Raw genomic sequence first — 26,208 nt, 5'->3', positions numbered from 1 at the left:
GGTGTAAAGGGTGAGTGTGTGCATTGAAGGGTGTAAAGGGTGAGTGAAGAGTGTTAAGGGTGAGAGTGTGCAATGAAGAGTGTAAAGGGTGAGAGTGTGTAAAGGATGAGAGCATGCAATGAAGAGTGTAAAGGGTGAGAGTGTGCATTGAAGAGCGTAAAGGGTGAGTGTGTGCATTGAAGGGTGTAAAGGCTGAGTGTGTGCAATGAAGGGTGAGTGTGTGCATTGAAGAGTGTAAAGGGTGAATGTGTGCAATGAAGGGTGAGTGTGTGCATTGAAGAGCGTAAAGGGTGAGAGTGTGCATTGAAGAGCGTTAAGGGTGAGTGTGTGCATTGAAGGGTGTAAAGGGTGAGTGTGTGCATTCAAGAGTGTAAAGGGGGACTGTGTGCCGTGAAGGGTGAGTGTGTGCATTGAAGGGTGTAAAGGGTGAGAGCGTGCATTGAAGAGTGTAAAGGATGAGAGCGTTCAATGAAGAGTGTTAAGGGTGAGTGTGTGCAATGAAGAGTGTAAAGGATGAGAGCATGCAATGAAGAGTGTAAAGGGTGAGAGTGTGCAATGAAGAGTGTAAAGGGTGAGTGTGTGCATTGAAGGGTGTAAAGGGTGAGAGTGTGTAAAGGGTGAGTGTGTGCATTGAAGGGTGTAAAGGGTGAGAGTGTGTAAAGGATGAGAGTGTGCAATTAAGAGTGTAAACGGTGAGAGTGTGCAATGAAGAGTGTAAAGGGTGAGAGTATGCATTGAAGAGCGTAAAGGGTGAGTGTGTGCAATGAAGGGTGAGTGTGTGCATTGAAGAGTGTAAAGGGTGAATGTGTGCAATGAAGGGTGAGTGTGTGCATTGAAGAGCGTAAAGGGTGAGAGTGTGCATTGAAGAGCATAAAGGGTGAGTGTGTGCAATGAAGGGTGAGAGTGTGCATTGAAGAGTGTAAAGGGTGAGAGTGTGCATTGAAGAGCGTAAATGGTGAGTGTGTGCATTGAAGGGTGTAAAGGGTGAGTGTGTGCATTGAAGAGCGTAAAGGGTGAGTGTGTGCATTGAAGGGTGTAAAGGGTGAGTGTGTGCATTGAAGAGTGTAAAGGGGGAATGTGTGCAGTGAAGGGTGAGTGTGTGCATTGAAGGGTGTAAAGGGTGAGTGTGTGCATTGAAGGGTGTAAAGGGTGAGTGAAGAGTGTTAAGGGTGAGAGTGTGCAATGAAGAGTGTAAAGGGTGAGAGTGTGTAAAGGATGAGAGCATGCAATGAAGAGTGTAAAGGGTGAGAGTGTGCATTGAAGAGCGTAAAGGGTGAGTGTGTGCATTGAAGGGTGTAAAGGCTGAGTGTGTGCAATGAAGGGTGAGTGTGTGCATTGAAGAGTGTAAAGGGTGAATGTGTGCAATGAAGGGTGAGTGTGTGCATTGAAGAGCGTAAAGGGTGAGTGTGTGCATTGAAGAGCGTAAAGGGTGAGAGTGTGCATTGAAGAGTGTAAAGGGTGAGAGTGTGCATTGAAGAGTGTAAAGGGTGAGAGTGTGCATTGAAGAGCGTAAAGGGTGAGAGTGTGCATTGAAGAGCGTAAAGGGTGAGTGTGTGCATTGAAGAGTGTAAAGGGGGAATGTGTGCAGTGAAGGGTCAGTGTGTGCATTGAAGGGTGTAAAGGGTGAGTGTGTGCATTGAAGGGTGTAAAGGGTGAGAGTGTGCATTGAAGGGTGTAAAGGGTGAGTGTGTGCATTGAAGAGCGTAAAGGGTGAGTGTGTGCATTGAAGAGTGTAAAGGGGGAATGTGTGCAGTGAAGGGTCAGTGTGTGCATTGAAGGGTGTAAAGGGTGAGTGTGTGCATTGAAGGGTGTAAAGGGTGAGTGTGTGCATTGAAGGGTGTAAAGGGTGAGTGTGTGCATTGAAGGGTGTAAAGGGTGAGAGTGTGCAATGAAGAGTGTAAAGGGTGAGAGTATGCATTGAAGAGCGGAAAGGGTGAGTGTGTGCATTGAAGAGTGTAAAGGGTGAGAGTGTGCATTGAAGAGCGTAAAGGGTGAGTGTGTGCAATGAAGGGTGTAAAGGGTGAGTGTGTGCATTGAAGAGTGTAAAGGGTGAGTGTGTGCATTGAAGAGCGTAAAGGGTGAGTGTGCGTTGAAGAGCGTAAAGGGTGAGTGTGTGCAATGAAGGGTGAGAGTGTGCATTGAAGAGTGTAAAGGGTGAGAGTGTGCATTGAAGAGTGTAAAGGGTGAGAGTGTGCATTGAAGAGCGTAAAGGGTGAGTGTGTGCATTGAAGGGTGTAAAGGGTGAGTGTGTGCATTGAAGAGCGTAAAGGGTGAGTGTGTGCATTGAAGGGTGTAAAGGGTGAGTGTGTGCATTGAAGAGTGTAAAGGGGGAATGTGTGCAGTGAAGGGTCAGTGTGTGCATTGAAGGGTGTAAAGGGTGAGTGTGTGCAATGACGAGTGTAAAGGGTGAGAGCGTGCATTGAAGAGTGTAAAGGATGAGAGCGTTCAATGAAGAGTGTTAAGGGTGAGTGTGTGCAATTAAGAGTGTAAAGGATGAGAGCATGCAATGAAGAGTGTAAAGGGGGAATGTGTGCAGTGAAGGGTCAGTGTGTGCATTGAAGGGTGTAAAGGGTGAGTGTGTGCAATGACGAGTGTAAAGGGTGAGAGCGTGCATTGAAGAGTGTAAAGGATGAGAGTGTGCAATGAAGATTGAAAGGGTGAGTGTGTGCAATGAAGGGTGAATGTGTGCAATGAAGAGTGTAAAGGATGATAGCGTGCAATGAAGAGTGTGAAGGATGAGAGCGTGCAATGAAGAGTGTAAAGGGTGAGAGCGTGCAATGAAGAGTGTAAAGGGTGAGTGTGTGCAATGAAGAGTGTAAAGGGTGAGTGCGTGCAATGAAGAGTGTGAAGGATGAGAGCGTGCAATGAAGAGTGTGAAGGATGAGAGCGTGCAATGAAGAGTGTAAAGCGTGAGAGCGTGCAATGAAGAGTGTAAAGGGTGAGAGTGTGCATTGAAGAGTGTAAAGGGTGAGTGTGCATTGAAGAGTGTAAAGGGTGAGTGTGCAATGAAGAGTGAAAAGGGTGAGTGTGTGCAATGAGGAGTGAAAAGGGTGAGTGTGCAATGAAGAGTGAAAAGGATGAGTGTGCATTGAAGAGTGGAAAGGGTGAGAGTGTGCATTGAAGAGTGGAAAGGGTGAGAGTGTGCATTGGAGAGTGGAAAGGGTGAGAGTGTGCATTGGAGAGTGTTAAGGGTGAGTGTGTGCATTGAAGAGTGTAAAGGGTGAGAGTGTGCATTGAAGAGTGTAAAGGATGAGTGTGTGCATTGAAGAGTGTAAAGGGTGAGGGTATGCAATGAAGAGTGTGAAGGGTGAGAGTATGCAATGGAGTGTAAAGGGTGAGTATCTGCAATGAAGAGTGTAAAGAGTGAGAGCATGCAATGAAGAGTGCAAAGGGTGAGAGTATGCAATGGAGTGTAAAGGGTGAGTATCTGCAATGAAGAGTGTAAAGAGTGAGAGCATGCAATGAAGAGTGCAAAGGGTGAGAGTATGCAATGGAGTTTAAAGGGTGAGTGTGTGCAATGAAGAGGGAAAAGGGTGAGAGTATGCAATGGAGTGTAAAGGGTGAGTGTGTGCAATGAATGGTGTAAAGGGTGAGTGTGTGCATTGAAGAGTGTGAAGGGTGAGTATGCAATGAAGATTGTAAAGGGTGAGAGTATGCAATGGGAGTGTAAAGGGGGAGTGTGTGCAATGAAGAGTGTAAAGGGTGAGAGTATGCAATGGAGTGTAAAGGGTGAGTGTGTGCAATGAAGAGTGTAAAGGGTGAGAGCATTCAATGAAGTGTAAAGGGTGAGAGTATGCAATGAAGAGTAAAGGGTGAGAGTATGCAATGAAGAGTGTAAAGGGTGAGAGTATGCAATGGGAGTGTGTGCAATGAAGAGTGTAAAGGGTGAGAGTATGCAATGGAGTGTAAAGGGTGAGTGTGTGCAATGAAGAGTGTAAAGGGTGAGAGTATGCAATGAAGAGTGTAAAGGGTGAGAGTATGCAATGGGAGTGTAAAGGGGGAGTGTGTGCAATGAAGAGTGTAAAGGGTGAGTGTGTGCAATGAAGAGTGTAAAGGGTGAGTGTGTGCAATGAAGAGTGTAAATGGTGAAAGTATGCAATGAAGGGTGTAAAGGGTGAGTGTGTGCATTGAAGAGTGTGAAGGGTGAGTGTATGCAATGAAGATTGTAAAGGGTGAGAGTATGCAATGGGAGTGTAAAGGGGGAGTGTGTGCAATGAAGAGTGTAAAGGGTGAGAGTATGCAATGGAGTGTAAAGTGTGAGTGTGTGCAATGAAGAGTGTAAAGGGTGAGAGTATGCATCGAAGAGTGTAAAGGGTGAGTGTGTGCAATGAAGGGTGAGTGTGTGCATTGAAGGGTGTAAAGGGTGAGTGTGTGCAATGAAGGGTGAGTGTGTGCATTGAAGAGTGTAAAGGGTGAGAGTGTGCATTGAAGAGTGAAAAGGGTGAGTGTGTGCAATGAAGGGTGAAAAGGGTGAGAGCGTGCATTGAAGAGTGTAAAGGGTGAGAGTGTGCATTGAAGAGTGAAAAGGGTGAGTGAGTGCAATGAAGAGTGTAAAGGGTGAGAGTGTGCAATGAAGATTGAAAGGGTGAGTGTGTGCAATGAAGGGTGAATGTGTGCAATGAAGAGTGTAAAGGATGATAGCGTGCAATGAAGAGTGTGAAGGATGAGAGCGTGCAATGAAGAGTGTAAAGGGTGAGAGCGTGCAATGAAGAGTGTAAAGGGTGAGTGTGTGCAATGAAGAGTGTAAAGGGTGAGTGCGTGCAATGAAGAGTGTGAAGGATGAGAGCGTGCAATGAAGAGTGTGAAGGATGAGAGCGTGCAATGAAGAGTGTAAAGCGTGAGAGCGTGCAATGAAGAGTGTAAAGGGTGAGAGTGTGCATTGAAGAGTGTAAAGGGTGAGTGTGCATTGAAGAGTGTAAAGGGTGAGTGTGCAATGAAGAGTGAAAAGGGTGAGTGTGTGCAATGAGGAGTGAAAAGGGTGAGTGTGCAATGAAGAGTGAAAAGGATGAGTGTGCATTGAAGAGTGGAAAGGGTGAGAGTGTGCATTGAAGAGTGGAAAGGGTGAGAGTGTGCATTGGAGAGTGGAAAGGGTGAGAGTGTGCATTGGAGAGTGTTAAGGGTGAGTGTGTGCATTGAAGAGTGTAAAGGGTGAGAGTGTGCATTGAAGAGTGTAAAGGATGAGTGTGTGCATTGAAGAGTGTAAAGGGTGAGGGTATGCAATGAAGAGTGTGAAGGGTGAGAGTATGCAATGGAGTGTAAAGGGTGAGTGTCTGCAATGAAGAGTGTAAAGAGTGAGAGCATGCAATGAAGAGTGCAAAGGGTGAGAGTATGCAATGAAGAGTGTCAAGGGTGAGAGTATGCAATGAAGAGTGTAAAGGGTGAGAGTATGCAATGGGAGTGTAAAGGGGGAGTGTGTGCAATGGAGTGTAAAGGGGGAGTGTGTGCAATGAAGAGTGTAAAGGGTGAGTGTGTGCAATGAAGAGTGTAAATGGTGAAAGTATGCAATGAAGGGTGTAAAGGGTGAGTGTGTGCATTGAAGAGTGTGAAGGGTGAGTGTATGCAATGAAGATTGTAAAGGGTGAGAGTATGCAATGGGAGTGTAAAGGGGGAGTGTGTGCAATGAAGAGTGTAAAGGGTGAGAGTATGCAATGGAGTGTAAAGGGTGAGTGTGTGCAATGAAGAGTGTAAAGGGTGAGAGTATGCAATGGAGTGTAAAGGGTGAGTGTGTGCAATGAAGAGTGTAAAGGGTGAGAGTATGCAATGAAGAGTGTCAAGGGTGAGAGTATGCAATGAAGAGTGTCAAGGGTGAGAGTATGCAATGAAGAGTGTCAAGGGTGAGAGTATGCAATGAAGAGTGTCAAGGGTGAGAGTATGCAATGAATAGTGTCAAGGGTGAGAGTATGCAATGAAGAGTGTCAAGGGTGAGAGTATGCAATGAAGAGTGTAAAGGGTGAGAGTATGCAATGGGAGTGTAAAGGGGGAGTGTGTGCAATGGAGTGTAAAGGGTGAGTGTATGCAATGAGGAATGTAAAGGGTGAGAGTATCAGTATGCAATGGAGTGTAAAGGGTGAGTGTGTGCAATGAAGAGTGTCAAGGGTCAAATTATGCAATGGAGTGTAAAGGGTGAGTGTGTGCAATGAAGAATGGAAATGGTGAGAGTGTGCAATGAAGAGTGTAAAGGGTGAGAGTATGCAATGAAGAGTGTAAAGGGTGAGAGTATGCAATGAAGAATGTAAAGGGTGAGAGTATGCAATGAAGAATGTAAAGGGTGAGTGTGTGCAATGCAGAGTGTAAAGGGTGAGAGCATTCAATGAAGTGTAAAGGGTGAGAGTATGCAATGGGAGTGTAAAGTGGGAGTGTGTGCAATGGAGTGTAAAGGGTGAGTGTATACAATGAAGAATGTAAAGGGTGAGAGTATGCAATGAAGAGTGTAAACGGTGAGAGTACGCAATGGAGTGTAAAGGGTGAGTGTGTGCAATGAAGAGTGTCAAGGGTCAAAGTATGCAATGGAGTGTAAAGGGTGAGTGTGTGCAATGAAGAATGAAAATGGTGAGAGTGTGCAATGAAGAGTGTAAAGGGTGAGAGTATGCAATGAAGAGTGTAAAGGGTGAGTGTGTGCAATGAAGAGTGTCAAGGGTCAAAGTATGCAATGGAGTGTAAAGGGTGAGAGTGTGCAATGAAGAGTGTAAAGGGTGAGAGTATGCAATGAAGAGTGTAAAGGGTGAGAGTATGCAATGAAGAGTGTAAAGGGTGAGAGTATGCAATGAAGAGTTAAAAGGGTGAGAGTATGCAATGGAGTGTAAAGGGTGAGTGTGTGCAATGAAGAGTGTAAAGGGTGAGAGTATGCAATGAAGAGTGTAAAGTGTGAGAGTATGCAATGGAGTCTAAAGGGTGAGTGTGTGCAATGAAGAGTGTAAAGGGTGAGAGCATTCAATGAAGTGTAAAGGGTGAGAGTATGCAATGAAGAGTAAAGGGTGATAGTATGCAATGAAGAGGGTAAAGGGTGAGAGTATGCAATGGGAGTGTGTGCAATGAAGAGTGTAAAGGGTGAGAGTATGCAATGGAGTGTAAAGGGTGAGTGTGTGCAATGAAGAGTGTAAAGGGTGAGAGCATTCAATGAAGTGTAAAGGGTGAGAGTATGCAATGAAGAGTGTCAAGGGTGAGAGTATGCAATGGGAGTGTAAAGGGGGAGTGTGTGCAATGGAGTGTAAAGGGTGAGTGTATGCAATGAAGAGTGTAAAGGGTGAGAGTATGCAATGGGAGTGTAAAGGGGGAGTGTGTGCAATAAAGAGTGTAAAGGGTGAGAGTATGGAATGGAGTGTAAAGGGTGAGAGTGTGCAATGAAGAGTGTAAAGGGTGAGAGTATGCAATGAAGAGTGTAAAGGGTGAGAGTGTGCAATGAAGAGTGTAAAGGGTGAGAGTATGCAATGGAGTGTAAAGGGTGAGAGTATGCAATGGAGTGTAAAGGGTGAGTGTGTGCAATGAAGAGTGTAAAGGGTGAGAGCATTCAATGAAGTGTAAAGGGTGAGAGTATGCAATGAAGAGTAAAGGGTGAGAGTATGCAATGAAGAGTGTAAAGGGTGAGAGTATGCAATGGGAGTGCGTGCAATGAAGAGTGTAAAGGGTGAGAGTATGCAATGGAGTGTAAAGGGTGAGTGTGTGCAATGAAGAGTGTAAAGGGTGAGAGCATTCAATGAAGTGTAAAGGGTGAGAGTATGCAATGAAGAGTGTCAAGGGTGAGAGTATGCAATGGGAGTGTAAAGGGGGAGTGTGTGCAATGGAGTGTAAAGGGTGAGTGTATACAATGAAGAATGTAAAGGGTGAGAGTATGCAATGAAGAGTGTAAACGGTGAGAGTATGCAATGGAGTGTAAAGGGTGAGTGTGTGCAATGAAGAGTGTCAAGGGTCAAAGTATGCAATGGAGTGTAAAGGGTGAGTGTGTGCAATGAAGAATGGAAATGGTGAGAGTATGCAATGAAGAGTGTAAAGGGTGAGAGTATGCAATGAAGAGTGTAAAGGGTGAGAGTATGCAATGCAGAATGTAAAGGGTGAGTGTGTGCAATGCAGAGTGTAAAGGGTGAGAGCATTCAATGAAGTGTAAAGGGTGAGAGTATGCAATGGGAGTGCGTGCAATGAAGAGTGTAAAGGGTGAGAGTATGCAATGAAGAGTGTAAAGGGTGAGAGCATTCAATGAAGTGTCAAGGGTGAGAGTATGCAATGGGAGTGTAAAGGGGGAGTGTGTGCAATGGAGTGTAAAGGGTGAGAGTATGCAATGGAATGTAAAGGAGGAGTGTGTGCAATGAAGAGTGTAAAGGGTGAGAGCATTCAATGAAGTGTCAAGGGTGAGAGTATGCAATGGGAGTGTAAAGGGGGAGTGTGTGCAATGGAGTGTAAAGGGTGAGAGTATGCAATGGAATGTAAAGGAGGAGTGTGTGCAATGAAGTGTAAAGGGTGAGAGTATGCAATGAAGAGTGGAAGAAGTAGTTTGAAAGTATTAATGACGAGTGTGCCCGTGAGTCCGATGGACCAATTTTAATTGGTCTTCACAGCTTCGTTGCATTCCCGCCTGCTTTTCTGCTTGAGTATTGGTTTGCCTTTCACGAAGCCCAGATGTGCTTGGGGCCATCATGGCGATTATATTGTTGTGGTCGGTTGTGAGAATGACCGCGAGGTGGGGGAAACTACGTCGTCTCCCACAAGACTCCCCGCAATTGTAGGCCGTCGATCCGGATAATTGCGAGAGCTGGCGGGTCGCTGAACCGACCGTGGATGCCAATATCTCAACCGCGTAGCGTAGGGTCTGTTTGTCTAAAACCAATTTACCTAATTAACTACGCGATTTCGACTACTGGGGAAACCACGCCCTCGGCACCTCTTGCTCGAACCGGGTCACTCTACCGACTGCGGTGGAGTTCCAACTACCAACTCCGGTTCGGGTGCAGCCGAGCGGAAACTGCCAAAGCCGTGCCGGCTATGATAGACCGATTACCGGGGTTGAAACCCCGCTTGTACTCGTACCATGCTGGACCAATGTAAGAAGGGACAGAAACGGAATGGGAACATTTCTAATAAATTTATTAACAGTAAAATAAAGACTTAACGCGAATATGCAAGAAATATTTATAAGAATTGAAGCACTTACACAGTTCTACTTACAAGACGGGCCCACACGCAGACACACAACAAGAAAAGAAACCCAGAGTTCTTTATTGGACCCTCCAGCCGATGAGAGGGAGACGTGCTGGGGGTCAGAGTCCGGATGGGCACCTGGCCGTCAGAGAAAGGGGGTACTCTATGCTGCGGCACCTGCCAATGGTCGTCGGCCTGGTCCCAGTCGCACGTGGGGGACTCGTGGTTCGTGGCGGAACTCGGGTGGTGAATAGTCGGGGTCCACGGAGGGAGGTCGGGGTCGCTCTGCCCTGCCTTGCGGGGGCCCAGCAGACTTGTTCACCGCCACGATGACCCTCTGCTCAACGCTCGTGACAGCAAAAACCAACTAAGAACTCATAACAGCCCCTCGTAATCACTGCTTGTAACCACTCAAGAACACCAGCGCAACCCCAAAAAACACGACCAAACCCCTCAGAACTCTCGACACTCCCTCTCTACAGAACTCCCCGCTGAGGATCGCGTCGTAACTTTTATGGACCTCCCTCAGCGGGGAGGGGCCTTGGTGAAACTGACGTCACTGTTCGCCCCCATTGGAACGGGCTACCATGGTTCCGCTCTTTCTGTGCGGGGTTTCGGCCATACTGGGAAGCCCGCCCACTCCATACGTGTTCGAGAAAGGTGGTGGTGATGAAACTGCCTCAAACATCTTCGAGATTCCGCCTCAGAGGGTTGTACCTCCAATAGGCTTTCCGGTTGGGCGAGCGAAGCGCTCGTTTAGGAGCAGGTTGATGGTGGGTCGTGATGGGGAATAGAATGGTTGTTGGTTGTTCGTTGGATGTAAAGATTTAATAACCTAACTAAAAAGAAGTCGCAACGCTTGCATTTAATTCTCCCACTAAACAAAAGGAAGGGACCTGTCTCACACGTACTTAACGGGATAACTGACTTTTGGGACCTGTATGTTGAATGCAAATGGTTTCCAGATCCGTAACAATATGTTCGTTATTATTACTGCCATATGATACTATTCTTATTGTTGTTGTAATTGTAAATATTATTGGTATGAATTAATATGTGCTTTTTTACAATGTAGTTATTGTTTTTGTTATTTATGTTTTATTAGAATGCCATGCCGTGGTAGAAGGACATATTAAGCTGCTTAATATACCTTAACATGGAGTGCGTTTAAAACGTCGGATCTTTTTGTAGTTGGCCTAATCAACTAATTAGGATCAACTAAACTAATCAGGCCCAATCAATAATAAAGAAGTCATGACAATCATTTTGGTGTATCACATTCCACATCGGAACATTCCATTATAACTCCACAAACATGCCTCTCCACGCGCACCTCATCCATTTAGAGTACAATCTTAAAGGGTCTACAAAGTCTTGTGGGTCTTTTGGTTCTTCGGTGACTTTTGGATCTTTTTGGTCCTCGGGAACTCTTGGATCGTTTGGGTCCTTTGGGTCTTCGGGGTTTTTTGGGTCATCTGGGTCTTTTTGGTCCTCATGGTCTAAAGGGTACTCAGGGTCTAAAGGGTTTTCAAAGGTCGAAGGGGTCTCAGCAGTCTAAAGGGTCAAAAGGTACATTCCAACAGTGTGACACACACACACACACACACACACACACACACACACACACACACACACACACACACACACACTTGTACATAAGATATATATATTTTTTTTGTATGTTTGAATGAAGAATTTTAATCTAATGAGGAGTTGTTGAACAGCGGTGGTTGTGTAAGTAATGGAGACAGAGGAATGTAGTTGTTTGGATTTTCAGAACACTGAAAGTGAAGTTTTGCTTGTTTGGGTGATAAAAGCTGAGGATATTATTTTTTAATTTATTCTTGTTTTTGTCTGATGATGAAATGATTAGACAGAGACAACAGAGAAGTGTGTGCTTGTTTGGGTGGTTCTTTTCATGGGTATCTTTTTGTTATTGCTCGTGTTGTTGATGGTTGTGGAATGTTTGTCATAACAGAGTGATAAATGCTCCGAGATATGGCTTGGGCCCATTGCCGAGAGCACTGTTGTTTTTCTAGTACAGTGGTGGTGTCTGCCTTGTATTTGGTTACTGTGATGGGGAGGGGGTTGGAGGAGGGTTGGCCTTCGTGGTGGAGTGTAACAGGAGAGGGAGAGATGACTGGCAGTTTTGAATGCGATCAGAAGGGACACTTGTAATAAAAGGACTTGAGGCAGGGTAGGGGGGTCCTCCGTAAAGAAGAAAAATAGGAATTCAACATCTGTTGTAATTTTACTGCGATGAGTATAAGGGTGGGTGTAAAAGTGGGGTGTGGGTGAGTGGATATATAATAGATTGGGAGGGAATTCCATCCTGTTTGAGTCAGTGGACCCAGATTAGGGTGAGGTGTTCGGCTTGCGGCTGTTTGACTTTGACTGGAGGACGAAGCAACAGACCGAGGTTGCCAAAGGCTTGCAAGTGAATAAAGTATTCGTTCAACACGTGCCGGTAACACGTGTCATAGAAGTTTGAATATTTGAGTACCTGGCCAATTCACCATTCTGGAATGAACGTGCTGGGAAGGTTGGCAGAGAACACTTTAAAAATGAAATTGAAGGGTATATGCCATTAGTTTGACAAAATATTTTGCAGCAAGTTAAAAACTTTTAAAATCCTCTAAATGCAATGCACATGAGATGTCATAACTTAGAGGACATGGCAGAGAGGGGACGACATCATCCATTTGTTTCGACATCAATGCCTTCCCATGTTGGGCAATGTTTCTGGCAAAAGCAGGAATGTTTCCACTTTCAGTATTTGGAATTATAAGTGTTCATTCCTGAAAATTCCCACTGAAATGTAATGCGTATGACATGGAATGAACCATCAGGTGAAATTTCCTGCCATGCAGGATGGTGGTTATGTGGTTTAGTGTGGTGATACCAGTCGTTTTTGATGCGTCTCCTTCAGATACGATGTAAGTGGCAGAGCACATGCTGCTGCCAAACAACATTGCAACCTGGTCTTCCATCTGTTGGGATCATTGCATGCTTCCTGTCTCCAGGTCCTTTGGCTGGTAAGTGTGATTAAACCATGGAATCCACATTTGAAATCGGGATAAAGTTGAACTTTCTCGCCAGAGGGTCTTGCTGAAATTTTTCATCATGAGGTCTGCATTTTTCTTTTGGTCTCATCTCTGATACTAACCACCCGCATCATTACACAACCCACTCTAGGCCCTGAACCTATCACGAGGCGAGACCGTACGGCACTTCCGCGCTTACCTGTGCCCCCCCAAAAGCAAACGTTGGAGCGCTACCTCGCCTCTCTCCAGCCCCTTGTCTCAGAAGAGGAGCTCAAGTATACCCGCAAGCTTTTGCAAGACTTTGCACGACCTGGAGGGCTGGGAGAAATACTTCAGCAGCGACTTGAGATGAAGGCACAAAAGTCTGATAACTGGGTATGGGGTGCGTGTATAAGGTGTAAGGGATTTTACGAGGTGGGTGAAGTATCCAGAATGAGGGAGTATGTACGAGGTGATGTATTGCAGACTGGGGTGAAAGGCCAATTCATTCAGTTGGGGTGCTGACCTGTGAAATGTCTAGGTTAGACATCCAGTGGAGTCGATATCATCTATAAACTGCTGTCCTGTTCTAGTTCAGGCATGAAATGTGCATCATTGAGCACACCATCTTTGGAAATGTAAATTTAGCTGGCTGTCTTATCTTCAGCTACTTGGGCAGATAATATCACATCTTTTATTTTGTTTATTTCGCTGAAAGTTCGATTTTAATACATATACGCACGTGTGTTTTGTGAATCAGCTCTCAAACTGGCTCATGGACATGTACCTGGCTAACCAAACACCGCTGGTCGTCCACTCCAGTCCAGGGGTGGTGCTGCCCAAACAGGACTTTAAAGACACACAAGGCCAGCTGCAGTGAGTCACAAAAGCCTGATTATTACCAACATCTTGTACATGAAATAGTGTTGCTAGGGTACGGCTCAGTATGAGCTTTTGTCCTTCATTGTCTCCCCAGGTTTGCTGCAAAGCTCATTGCTGGTGTTCTTGACTTCAAAATTCTCCTGGACACGTGAGTCCAATGTGTGTCCAGTAAGATTTTAATCTGCCTCATATGCATACCTTCCCAAATTCAAAACTGACGGCTCGTTTCTATTCCTCCATCCCTCTGAGTTCTCATTGGTGGAACCCAATCACTGTGCCTGTGTCTCTTACCCCTTCCTCAATGTCTTCAAGAGGGCTACCCATCACCACTCGTGCTTCTTCCATTATCCACCCCCACTATTTTTCTACTCTTAATGACTACTTCCCTCTCACCCTTCCCCCAACTCCCACACCTTACTCTGTAAGCCAGCCTGCTGCTGCTGCCCAATGCCGTTTAGTTTCTCCATTACAGAGCAAGATTTCTGTATTCATTAACAAAACAATAAATACAAAAACTGGTGTGCACCTTGTGGATCCTATATTATCTAAGTGCTTAACAAAAAGTAAATCATGTGATGGTCTCAAAATATGCTCACTTACCTGTATCGTTGAAGGATTTAGTTCTGTGGGTGATTAGTAAGGGGAGATGTGACGTCGTTTACACCGTTTATCACTGAAAGTCCAGGCAATTTCATAATTTTACGGGAAGGGTACTCTTCGACCTCGCGATTTGTTAGCACTGTATAAACATATGGAGAGTTCAGAGTTTAAACAAATTCCTATCTTGGATTAAATGAACAACTCTCTAACAATCCTCCAAATTGTAAGAGCTGTTCCACCACATGTGAAGGTAATATATAGTAAAGGTACTTTACATCGCTCTGTTGTCATCCAACAATATATCCAAGAGCTTGAAAGAGCAATGTCAGAGATTATTCACATGAACAGAATACCTTTTGATGCAAGAATGCTTGCCAGTTCATCGTCTCATGGTCTCCATCACCTAATGTAGGGTTACTATGTATGCTCGCCTCGAAGCTGTTTAGCCTGGGTTCGAATCCTGACCCAGCCTTAAACTAGTGTAGTCCTGATGTTTCACAGGCAGGGGCGATTCATCAACATGCACATTAGAAATGCCACTTGCATTTATTCTACTTATATCAAGAATATCACCTTTAATGGTGGCAATTCTGCTTGTCCAGTGATCAGGTGATCATCTACATTCTACAACCTAATCCTATGATACCTTGCAGCCTGACCTGGGCCTCGGTTGGTGGCATCTATGTTTGTTAGTGCTTTGTGAAGGTGTTGGTACGACACTGTTACCAAACTATTCCTCTTTGCCTCAGTTTTGTGCATGAAGATGGCAGAGTGGTTTCGGAGATATAGAGGTGCAAAGTTTTCAGTTTTCCAAGATGGCACCTATACCACGTGACGTATGACGTCATAATTATAACTAAAAAAATTCCACAGGAGGAGGCGCACGTATTTGGAAAATTTAGTGTCGCTCAGACTAATGGGTTTTTTGTTTTTTTTGTATACCTTGTCGAGGCTCGTATGATAGCTAACACACAACGCACAGCAAGGGGGCATGAGACGAGAGGAGTGGGAAGGACAAAACAGTGGGGAACAGAGACATTCAGAGATCTGTGGAATGGAGAGGGATGGCGTGGGAAACACGGGGTATACAAGATGGATATTACAGGGACTTTCAGGAAGGAAAGCAGGGAATTTGAAGGAGGAGGGTTTGGGGTGGATTAACGGGGGTAGAAAAGATCGAGGATTTGGATGGGGGACGATGAGAGGTGCTGACGATAAGAGACGACTCACGTACGGCACACGGACGCGACCGTTGACCACGCTTTTCGCTTCGCGAGCGCAGGGTAATAATGCCATGGTATCTTTCAGTTAAAATCAGGCCCTTGACCTCATTATTTTGGTAAATTATAAATTCCAGTCTGCATAATCATGGAACTTGCCAATTGTTACTGCCTTAACCTGCTAGCATGGAGGACCCAAAAGTGTCTTCATTGCTGGACTTCAACAATAAACAATTGATTGTTTTTTGTACTTGTCCTCACGTCTGGTGTATAGTGATTGCAGATCTTGTGACGTGGTTCTTGCAGGGGTAATTTAAAACAGAGTTACAAGAATGAAAAGCCACTCTGCATGGACCAGTACTACAAAATATTTTCTTCATGCCGAGTACCAGGCCCTCGACGTGACACCATTGTAGACTACAGTGTCATGAATCCCCCACCACGTCACATCACGGTGGCACACAACTACACGGTGAGAAGGCACATCGGGAAGTCTTCTGTGCATTCTCATGGATGTCCATACATGTTTTTTTTTTAGGCTTTTCAGTCTGTTTGCATCTCACCATTAGAGACAGATAAATGTCGATAGAGACATTGCCGAAATATCATAATTGGTTATTACAAATGGGATAATGGGAAAAATGTGATGATGATAATGTGACTTTGTTAGTTTGGTTATGTTTATGATGTAATCTACATGGTATAGCACCTATGTTCCTTTTCTATCCTGTATGAAGCGATATTAAATGTGCAGTGCGTGCGTCAATATGACAGTTTTTCCAGCTCTGCGTGTACCACTCAAGTGGAAAGCCTCTTACAGTGGGACAGATATACTCTCAACTCGAGAAGATCTGGAGCTCTTCCATCAAGACCACGAAGGAACCCATTGGTATTCTCACGACAGAATACCGCCACCGCTGGGGCGCTGGGCACAAGATACTCATAAAAGGTGATTTACGTGTTGTAGCTTCAAAGTTTGTTTTCAGGAAACATTTTCTGGAGTTGCTTTGTTGTACTTTAATCTGGACAGTCTTGAGGTACCACAAACATGCATGGAGGATGATAAACCAGACTGTGGCCTCATAATGGAGTGATGCCAGAACAAAGCCAACTTTTGTTAAAAGTCTATTGTGTTTCATCAAGCGAGACCGTTTACAAAAGCAATCGAACAACTGAGTTTTGTACGTTTGAAATTGACTTTTTGGGATGAAATCATTTTTTTTAAACAAAAGTAAAGATTCCTAAGACAGTCTTCTTCTTCTTCTTCTTCTTCCCCAATAATATTCTTCACCATGTCAGTTAACATACCTCTCGAGACTTTTAGTTCACAAAAGTAATTGTCCTTATTTTTATGCTGATGAAGAATGACGAGTCTTATTAAGACGAGTTTTCCATTGAGTAGTGTAACCGACCTTATTGTGTAATTGTGTGATGCAATCAAAAGTGAACACTCCAGTTCTGAAATCTTGTTTAACCATGGTCTTCATCTTTTGTAAAGCACGGTGATCATTCTTTCTTGCAGTGATCATTCCTCATGAGGCTTACACGCAAATTTATTACTCATGTTCGGTGCAGTTGAGAAATAAATCATTTTCACCAAAAAAATATGTGTCTTCACAACTTTGAAAGTGTCTGAGTTTGGACGACTGTAATCTACCCCTGCGAGAGGATCTGACCGAGGAAGCTGAAACTTTCAGCGAATAATGACAGCACCTGAAGTTCTGCCATGTGCAAGTTTTGTTTGATTACATCAAGTTTTGAAAAATTTTTTTTACCAGTCTTGGCAGTTTCCTCCATTGGCGGGAGGGTGGGTGAAATTGGAATTAGCTGAGCGATATAACCACAATGTACTCGACCGGTGAAAAGTTTTAGAACAGCCCCATTTTTCAGTTTTTACTGAAATGTAAGCAGTTCAAGTTCAGTGAATAACCTGAAATAGTACAAAGCTATGTGGTAAACTGCCAGAGGTTTAAAAATAACAAAAGTTTAGGTTTCCAAAAATTGAAAAATAATTTAAATTTCAGAGTTGTTAAAAAAGGCCCTTTTCAGGGAACAAGTAATAGGTTAGCAACTGCAGCTATTCTGCAGCAATGGAAGTAAATTAAGCCTTGACTGTTGATGCGAACAATTCCTTCAGGTGTCACAACTTTTTTTGATTAGTTACAAACCCTCTCTCTGTATAAAAGCAGTGTTGGAACAGACTGTGTTGCTACACCCTCTAAAGCATTATTTGGACAATATTGCACTGCAGGAAGTAGTATATTGCTATCATAATGGTGAGAAAAAGACAATTAACAAAGGAAGACAGACAGACCATTATAACCCTCAAAAGTGTAGGTCTTTCCTTTAGAGAAATTGCAAAGTAAGCCAAGGTGTCAGTGAGTACAGTTTCCTACACCATTAAAAAGCACAAGACTACCCTTTCGTGTAAAGGGCTTCGTTTTCTACCCAGTAAAGTATTGTCTCGTTATAAATTTATCTCACTAATTACATCAAACCACATCTCTAGTTATCAATTTCTATCACATTAACGACAGCAAAGCATTGTCCAGCTATAAATTAATCTCACACTAATTACATCAAACCACGTCTCGAGTTATCAATTTCTATCACGTAAAGTAAGAAATGCCTTCTGCTTTTCCTTCATGGTGTTAATCATCAGGAATCCATGCTGAACTTCTCAAGGCTGGGGTAAATGCTGGACTCGTGTCGTTGCATGAAGTTCTGTGCTCTGCCTGGAACACAGGCATCATCCCAGCTGATTGGAAGAGGGGCCTTGTTGTCCCTCTCTGGAAAGGGAAGGGTGATCGCCAAGGCTGCAAAAACTACCGAGGGGTGACTCTGCTCTCAGTGCCGGGCAAGGTCTTTGCTCGGATAATTCTTGATAGGGTTCACCACCATCTGCTTGAGCACCAGCGTCCAGAGCAGTCAGGCTTTACACCAAAGAGGTCAACGATTGACCGTATCCTTGCTCTTCGGGTCCTCACCAAACGCAGACGAGAGTTTCGGCAGGGGCTGCTTGCAGCCAATGTTGATGTCTTAAAGCGTTCGATTCAGTGAGTCAAGATGCCCTCTGGAGGATTCTTGGTCTTCGTGGGGTGCCACCAAAACTGATCGATCTGATGTCTGAACTCTACTCTGGTACTGAGAGTGCTGTGAAGTGTGGTAGTACCATCTCTGGCTTATTTCCAGTTGTTACTGGAGTTTGTCAGGGGTGTGTACTGGCCCCCACACTTTTCAGCACTTGTATAGACTGGATTCTTGGGAAGATGTCGGAGAGATCAAGCTGCGATGCATCGTTTGGGAATGTCAAGATCTTTGACCTTGATTTCGCAGATGATGCAGTCATCTTTGCGGAGACTTCAGATATCCTTTTTGGGGCCCTCGAGGTACTGAATGAGGAGTCGGAGCTGCTGGGATTACGGGTTTCCTGGGTCAAAACTAAGATCCAGGCTTTCAATGACATCTTGGATGCTGCTGTCCTGTTTGTGGTGAGGATGTTGAGGTTGTGGAGAGATCCACTTACCTTGGCAGTGATATTCATGTCTCTGCTGGCTGTGAGTCAGAGGTCAATAGACATCTGGGTCGGGCCTGGGGAGTCATGGATTCACTGGATCATGGGGTGTGGTGCTGCTGGTACCTGTGCGGCAGGAGGAAAGTCCGAATCTTCAGGTCCTTGGTGCTTCCAGTCTTGCTCTATGGATGTGAGACTTGGACTCTGACCAAGGATCTGAGACGGAGACTTGATTCCTTTGGTACCAGATCTCTTCGGAGAATCCTTGGTTATCGCTGGTCGGACTTTGTATCCAACGAGCGGTTGCTGAGAGACTCAAATGAGATTTGTTACCTGCATAGTCTGTGAGTGTCAGCTGCGGCTGTATGGACATGTGGCTCGTTTTCTTGACACTGATCCTGCTCACCAGATTCTCTCATCTCCAGGATCAGCATCTCAAGGAGATGGGGATGGGCCAGGCATCTGCCTGGGCGATGGCCAGACGGAGGCCCCTTGAGTACCGGCGGAAAGTGGACGCAGCGACGCGCTGCTCTGGCGCATGCTCCCATACCTGACCTGACCTGACCTGTTCCTTATCTCACTATTCAACCACCCTGGTCTCTTTCTGCTTCGAGTTTTAAATCTCTTTGGAATGTACTTACTCTGAACTCTACACATTTGCTCTTTGAAGTTTCCCATTTCTCTGACTATGATTACTTGGCCAAATTTTTTTTCCCCAATTATGTTGGTCGGTCCTGTTTGTCTGTCTGTCTGTCTGTCTGTCTGTCTGTCTGTCTGTCTGTCTCCGTCACACAATTTTTGGCCATAGTTTTCCAGCAATCGTTCTGTCCTTTTTTTTATGTAGGTGACCAGCCAAGGACAGCAACGCTTAATTTTGGTAAGGATCCAAATCCAGATCTGAGAAGTTTTTTTAAGTGATTCTTCACCATTGAGCGATGGAACCAAAAAGGATATATATATATATATATATATATATATATATATATATATATGTGTATATATATGTACTCCACTGGTCAAACGTTTTAGAACACCCCCATTTTTCCAATTTTTACTGAAATTTAAACAGTTCAAGTCCAGTGAATAACCTGAAATGGTACCAAGCTAAGCAGTAAACTACCAGAGGTTTAAAAAAAAGTTTAGGTTACCAAAAACTGAAAAATAATGTAAATTTCAGAGTTGTTAAAGGCCCTTTTCAGGGAACAAGTAATGGGTTAGCAACTGCAGCTGTTCTGCAGCAATGGAAGTAAATTAAGCCTTAAAGTTGATGCAAACAATTCCGACAGGTGTCCCAACTTTTGTTGATTAGTTACAAACCCTCTGTCTGTATCAAAGCAATGATGGAACAGACTGTGTTGCGACACACTTTGAAGCATTATTTGGGCAATATTGCCCTGCAGAAAATGGTATATTGCTATCATAATGGTGAGAAATAGACAAGTAACAAAGGAAGACAGACAGACCATTATAACCCTTGAAAGTGTTGGTCTTTCCTTTAGAGAAATTGCAAAGTAAGCCAAGTTGTCAGTGAGCACAGTTTCCTTCACCATCAAAAGGCACTTGGAAACTGAAGGAAACTCTGACAGGAAGAGGTCTGGCAGACCGAAAGCCACAACACAATCAGAACAAAAAGTTTCTGAGAATCAACAGCTTGATTGATAGGCAGCTCACAGAACAGCAGCTTCAAGCACAGCTTCACACTGGTCGAAGTAAGGAAGTTTCAGTTTCAACTGTGAAGAGACGACTTTGAACTGCAGGTTTGACAGGTCAAGTGGCAGTAAGAAAACCATTACTAAGATGGCAAAATAAGAAACAGAGGCTTGCCTGGGCCATGAAGCACCGCCAGTGGACTACTGAAAACTGAAAGAAGGTCTTATGGACCGATTAATCAAAATTTGAAATCTTCGGTTCATCACGCAGGGTTTTGTACGCCATCGAATAGGCGAAAGGATGGTTCCTCAGTGTGTGACACCAACTGTCAAACATGGAGGAAGAAGCGTGATGATCGGGCTCTTTTGCTGGATCCAGAGTCGGCGACTTGCACAGAGTGACTGGCACCCTGAACCAAAAGGGCTACCACAGCATTTTGCAGCACCACGCAATACCCTCTGGTCTCCACCCAGTTGGTCAGGGTTCATCCTACAGCAAGATAACGACCCAAAACATACCTCCAGGCTATGTCAGAACTACCTTCGAAGAAAAGAACAAGACTGTAGGCTTCAAATCATGGAATGACCAGCACAGTCTCCAAACTTCAACCCCATCGAGCTGGTTTGGGATGAACTGGACAGAAGGGTGAAAGCAAAGCAACCTCCAAGTGCAGCACATTTGTGGGAACTTCTGCAACAGTTGGGAAGAACTTTCCGAACAATATTTGATTTCCATTGTGGAAAGAATGTCAAGAGTCTGTTCGGCTGTTATATCTACAAAATGTGGTGACTTTGATGAGTCAAAAATCTGGATTAAGTTTTGGTCAACAAAACGATTCCATTTTTTCTTTTTTTATCTGCAGTTGTTAATTTGTTCTCTGCTTACATTGTTACATTAAACTGCTTAAATTTCAGTAAAAACTGGAAAAATGGGGGTGTTCTAAAACTTTTGACTGGTACTGTGTATGTATATATATATATATATATATATATATATATATATATATATATATATATATATATATATATATATATATATATATATATATATATATATATATATATATATATATATATAATATACATGGCACAATATCTCAAAAGGTTACAGATGGATTCGGACGAATCTTGGTGGACAGGTTGAGAGTGTGACGAGGATGAATTGATTAAATTTTGGTGAAGATCTGAATCTGGATCCGGATCCGAGTATTATTTATTACCTTCGCATTCTGCGAAAGGTTATGTTTTGGTCGGCGTGTATTTATTTACTTATTTATTTATTTGTAATCTTGTGATTCGTATAACTCAAAAAGTATTAAACCGAATTGCATGAAATTTGGTGGGATGATTAGTTATTAGCCAGGAAGCATTCGATTAGATTTTGGGATCGTTCGGGTCAAAGGGCAAGGTCACGAAAAGGTCAAAATCGTCTTTTTACGATAACACGGTCAATTTTTATTCAATTTGCATGCAACTAACGCCAAAATGTTCAGAATTCAACGCCTCATCTTGTGATATGCAATATGACACAATGACGCCCATACTCTTGTTACCAGTTCGGGGTCAAAGGTCAGGGGGGTCACGACCTTGAAAAATATGCGGTTTTTGTCATAACGCGGTCAATTCTTGTCCGCTTTACATGAACCCAGCACCAAAATGTTCAGAATTTAATGCCCAATCTTGTAACACAATGACGTCATAACACATGTCACCGGTTGGGGTAAAATGTCGGGGGAGGGGGGGGTCACGCCCTTGAAAAATATGCGGTTTTCGGCATAACTCGGTTAATTCTTATTCGATTTGCATGAAACCAGCATCAAACGAGATTACCTTCTCTTGTTGAAACGTTGTATTCACCGAGCTTGCGAGTGAAGACTCGCCAAAACGACGTGAGTTGATTGTTGTTTAGTCCGTAGCCCCCGAAAGTCAGGGGGGGGTCATGACATTATAGATATGTGGTTTGTGTCATAAGACCATTCATATGAAACCAGTTCCCCACACTCATACCAAGAACAAAAAAAGTAGTGGCGGCGAAGGTATGCGCTCTATGAGTGCCCGTTCTAGTTTCTTAAGTGATTCTTCACCATTGGGAGATGGGGCCAAAAACTAAAAATAGCACAATATCTCAAAAAGTTGTGGTTGAGTTATGACAAAACGAGGTGGACGAGTTGGCTTGGTGGCAAGAACAAGTCGATTTGATATTGGTTAAGGTCCGGATTCAGATCCGACCAATCAGTGGGATACAAAATGTAAACTGTTCAGCCTGGCGGAGGTATGGGCTGTGAGTGCCGTTCTATTTTGGCAAGTGCCACTCAATGAGTGATTTTTCATTGTCCTATTGTTAGAGTCTCCCAATGCACATCACCAAACTCTCTCCTCATACCCTCAATGTTTGTCTTTCTGAAATCTAACAGCCTTAGTCTACTGTCCTGAACTCTAACCCTGAACAGAATCTTTGCACAAACAATGTTATGGTCACTTGATACTAAATGCTCCCCTACCTCCACCTCCTCCACCATATTTGGATCGTTATTTAAAAGGAGGTCGAGCACTGCACTCCCCCTCGTGGGCTTATCTACAAACTGGGTTAAAAAGCAATCCTGGACTAAAACTAGGAAATTCGATAGCAGTACAGTTCTTGTCCTGTTCAGGATGTACAGATGGCACTTGCTACAAGGTAGAGGTCGTTTGGAGGGGAAATTGGTGGGCACATTGGTTATTTTTTTATGAACCGGGTTTGCCTTACAAAGGTTATATGATTTCTCTTTGTGAGTTTCAAAGCGAATTACATTTGATAACACCCGATTTCCGAGCCGTTTGCCGTATGAACGTGTTTTCTAAATTACAGACCCAATTTTTTTTCCACCCATCATGCGATGATTCGCTGCTCATCTCTTTGAAACGTCTGTGATGCAACATTGTTTTTTTACTTTGTTTAATGATATTCCCAAAAAACAAGGGTCTTGTTCTTCTTGAGTATGGCAGCTTGGTTGCCGGGTAGCTCACGTTTTGTTGGGGTGCAACTATGCCGCTGATACTGTGTCCCTATACCACTGGTACTTATTTCGCTGACCTCGGAAGGATGACGGGCTGAGTCAACCCCACCAGGTGTTAATTCATTGGAAAACGGGGCTCAAACTCAGGACCCTAATATCCCAAGCCAGCCGCCGTAACCACTAAGTCAACACCAGGCTTGAAAACAAGGGTGACAGCTGCTCAAGTTTTTTTTTTGAGGGGTTGTATACAGCATGTAATGTAGTCGGTAATCACACTGACTCCAATCTGCTGATTCCTTAGAATTGCCAATATCGGCCAAGCACTAACTGTGTGTGTGTGTGTGTGTGTGTGTGTGTGTGTGTGTGTGTGTGTGTGTGTGTGTGTGTGTGTGTGTGTGTGTGTGTGTGTGTGTGTGTGTGTGTGTGTGTGTGTGTGTGTGTTGTAACATATAGTATTTATGATGAAAATCTTGCACAAAGATATTAGATCTCCACATGAACAAGAATACACAAATACCTGGGTTTGGTGGGTGGGGCAGATGTGTGAAAAGGAAAGGAGGTTCTTGGTGGATTTGAATCAAACTTGGAGTGGGAACATACTGAAGATGTGTGAAGGAAGCGACAGATCAAAATTCTGTCATTTTGTACATGTAACATGTAAATGGCCCTCTCACAACCGTGGTCCTCCCACAACTGTGGTCCTCCCACAACTGTGGCCCTTTCACAACCATGGCCCTCCCATAACCGTGGCCCTCTCACAAACATGGCCCTCCCATAACCGTGGCCCTCCCATAGCTGTTATTCACATTTTGAAAAACTCTGCCGACATCTTGCATTGGATTCCTCAGGTGCCCTGTACTTCAGCTCTGATGAACATACCATGCATGCTCCTTCCCTTCAATGCACACTTTCATTCTCTTCCTCAGACAAGCTGAACAAGGAATCCGCACGCATCATTCAACAAGGCATGTTTGGTGTATGTTTGGACGCTCCATCAACTAGGCCACCCGCCGAGCTAGCCATGAGCCACGCAGCCGCGCAGATCCTGCATGGTGGAGACAGCCGTGCCAACGCCGGGAACCGCTGGTTTGACAAAACCCTCCAGGTGATTGGGATGGCCTTTATGGGCTGGAGGATTGGGGTGAACACCTTGCACCCCATCAACCTGTTCCGTACACATAACAGTATTCATGCTAAGAGACATTTAATTAATCTCAGGGACATGATCAGGGACAATCCTACATAATGGCACACAGTCCACGCACGGTCCGCTCGAGTAGACAATTCTAACTTTTGGCCATTTTGTGGATGTTTTTGGTCCCTCCACAGGATAAGGTTGATTATTAAACCAAACTATTTTCGACATTTGATATTGATTTTCGGTTAATCAAAGAAAGAGAATGTTACCTTAACTAATATTTCCCCAAAGGCAGTAAACAAATTGCAATTTTTTTTTTGGGGATACAAAGTCAAGGCTGGTGGAAGAGTTAGAACACAGAAAGAATCAGGATACATCAGAAGAACAAAAGGAAGAGTAACAAATTAGGGATGTGGTGGGGTGGGGGGTAGACAAGATGGATACAGAAGCAAACTCTCAAGAAGGAAAAACTGGAAATTTGGAAAGAGGTGAGCTTGTGGGAGGAGGGAGATGGGTTAATGGGGAAGGAAAGATCATGGATTGGGGACGATCTGACCTGGTGGTGAACCACTGTCTTGAAGACCTAGTGGAAGAATGAGATTGAAGAAGATGTGGAAGTTGGTTCCACAGACAGGAAAAAAAGAGTAAGGAATGAGGGAGGTGAGCAGTGATCCTGGATTTAGGTAGTTTCATGAGGAAGGGGTTGCTGATGGACTGTGTGCGTCCTGCAGATACTTGGGAGGCGGGGTCAAAGCACTGAGAGAACAGAGGGTGCAACACTAGAAACGAGGTGAAAGAAGACAGAGATCACACCTACCTGTTGGCAATGGCAGTGATAGACCCATAGACTCGACTTCATCATGAGAGATTCCAATGATCTTGAAAGCCTGGGGTTCCATGCGTCAAGCTGAGCAAGGTGAGAGGCAGGTGCCGACCCAGAGGAGAGAGCAGTACTCCATGAAGCTGTGGATGAAGGTCTTGTAGGTGGATAGGAGCCCAGGTGTGCCAAGGAAGGAATTTGCATGACAGAGGATACCCAGTTGGCATCTGGCTTTGGAGGCCAACTTTTAAATGTGGCTTGTCCAAGAGAGATCATGGCTGAGTGTGAGACCCAAGAGTTTGAATGACTGAACCTCTTTGAGAGGGGTAATTGAGAAAGTAGATGGGATGTTTGCGGTAGTCTTGAGACAGGCAGAGACAGAGATAGAGATACAAACTGAGATTTGTCAGGGTGAAAATACATGTTCCAAGTGTTTGACCAGTTTGTGTTTTCATCAAGGTCTGAGGACAGGGAAGAGGCTGCTGCCTGTCTATCAGAAGGATGAGGGATGTCAAGGCAGAGGGTGATGACATCATCAAATAAATAACGGGGATTTTCCAGAGTCATTGAGATCATCGATGAAGATTAGGAACAATATAAACACTGCCTTGAGGTACTCCAGGCTCGACAGAGAGAGGAGATAAAAGGGTTCCGTTGAGAGCCACAAGTTGGCTACAAGAGTGGAGGAAATCAGAAATTCAAGAGTGGAGTTCGCCTTGGATTCCATAGGCAGACCGTTTGGAGAGCAGGGCAGGATGCCAGACTATTAAAAGCTCGAGATATGTCCAGAGAGACGGCCCTGATCTCATGTCTGACATTGAGGGCCTCCATCCATTGTTGGGAGAGTAGAATGAGCATGTCCAAGGTAGAGGGACCAGGTCTGACTCCGAATTGGTGGTCTGAGATGAGGCCGGTAGAGAAAAGGAATGATTTTATGTCAATTGCGATTGGTTCCATGACCTTGCTGATGATTTGAAGTAAGCTACAGGGAATGGCAAAAGTATTCACCCCTTATCAATAATGCCACATTTAGATGAATTACTAATTATGCAGAAACATTTTTTTTTCCAAATGAACCCTTTTATTAATAACTGAAGAGATCAAACGAAACACTGTTATAGTTGAAGGAGGTTACATGTCAGGAATACCTTCAAAAAACATATACAAACCGTAGGCATGTCGGTGGTCTCTCTGTCTTCAACCATCTCCTCTCTGGCTTGCTCACCCCTCCCCCCTC

At 44.3% G+C, this 26,208-nt stretch overlaps 1 protein-coding gene across 1 annotated transcript in view; it reads left to right on the top strand.

Annotated features, from left to right (window-relative positions):
* LOC147013646 (carnitine O-acetyltransferase-like) overlaps window positions 1–26,208 on the top strand; it is a 69,278-nt gene that overhangs the window by 14,314 nt on the left and 28,756 nt on the right. Inside the window, exons 2-8 of the mRNA XM_085855716.1 lie at window positions 12,059–12,164; window positions 12,325–12,548; window positions 12,913–13,028; window positions 13,129–13,182; window positions 15,161–15,326; window positions 15,629–15,803; window positions 23,940–24,118. Coding sequence (XP_085711842.1) covers window positions 12,059–12,164; window positions 12,325–12,548; window positions 12,913–13,028; window positions 13,129–13,182; window positions 15,161–15,326; window positions 15,629–15,803; window positions 23,940–24,118 — 1,020 coding nt within the window. The remainder of the gene's footprint in view (window positions 1–12,058; window positions 12,165–12,324; window positions 12,549–12,912; window positions 13,029–13,128; window positions 13,183–15,160; window positions 15,327–15,628; window positions 15,804–23,939; window positions 24,119–26,208) is intronic.

This window comes from Eptatretus burgeri, chromosome 14 (assembly GCF_056783735.1).
Source record: "Eptatretus burgeri isolate ZD-2024b chromosome 14, Ebu_testis_v1, whole genome shotgun sequence".
In the NCBI taxonomy this organism is placed as follows: domain Eukaryota; kingdom Metazoa; phylum Chordata; class Myxini; order Myxiniformes; family Myxinidae; genus Eptatretus; species Eptatretus burgeri.
Note: the sequence above shows the minus strand (reverse complement) of the source record. Positions and strands in the feature narration are given on the sequence as shown.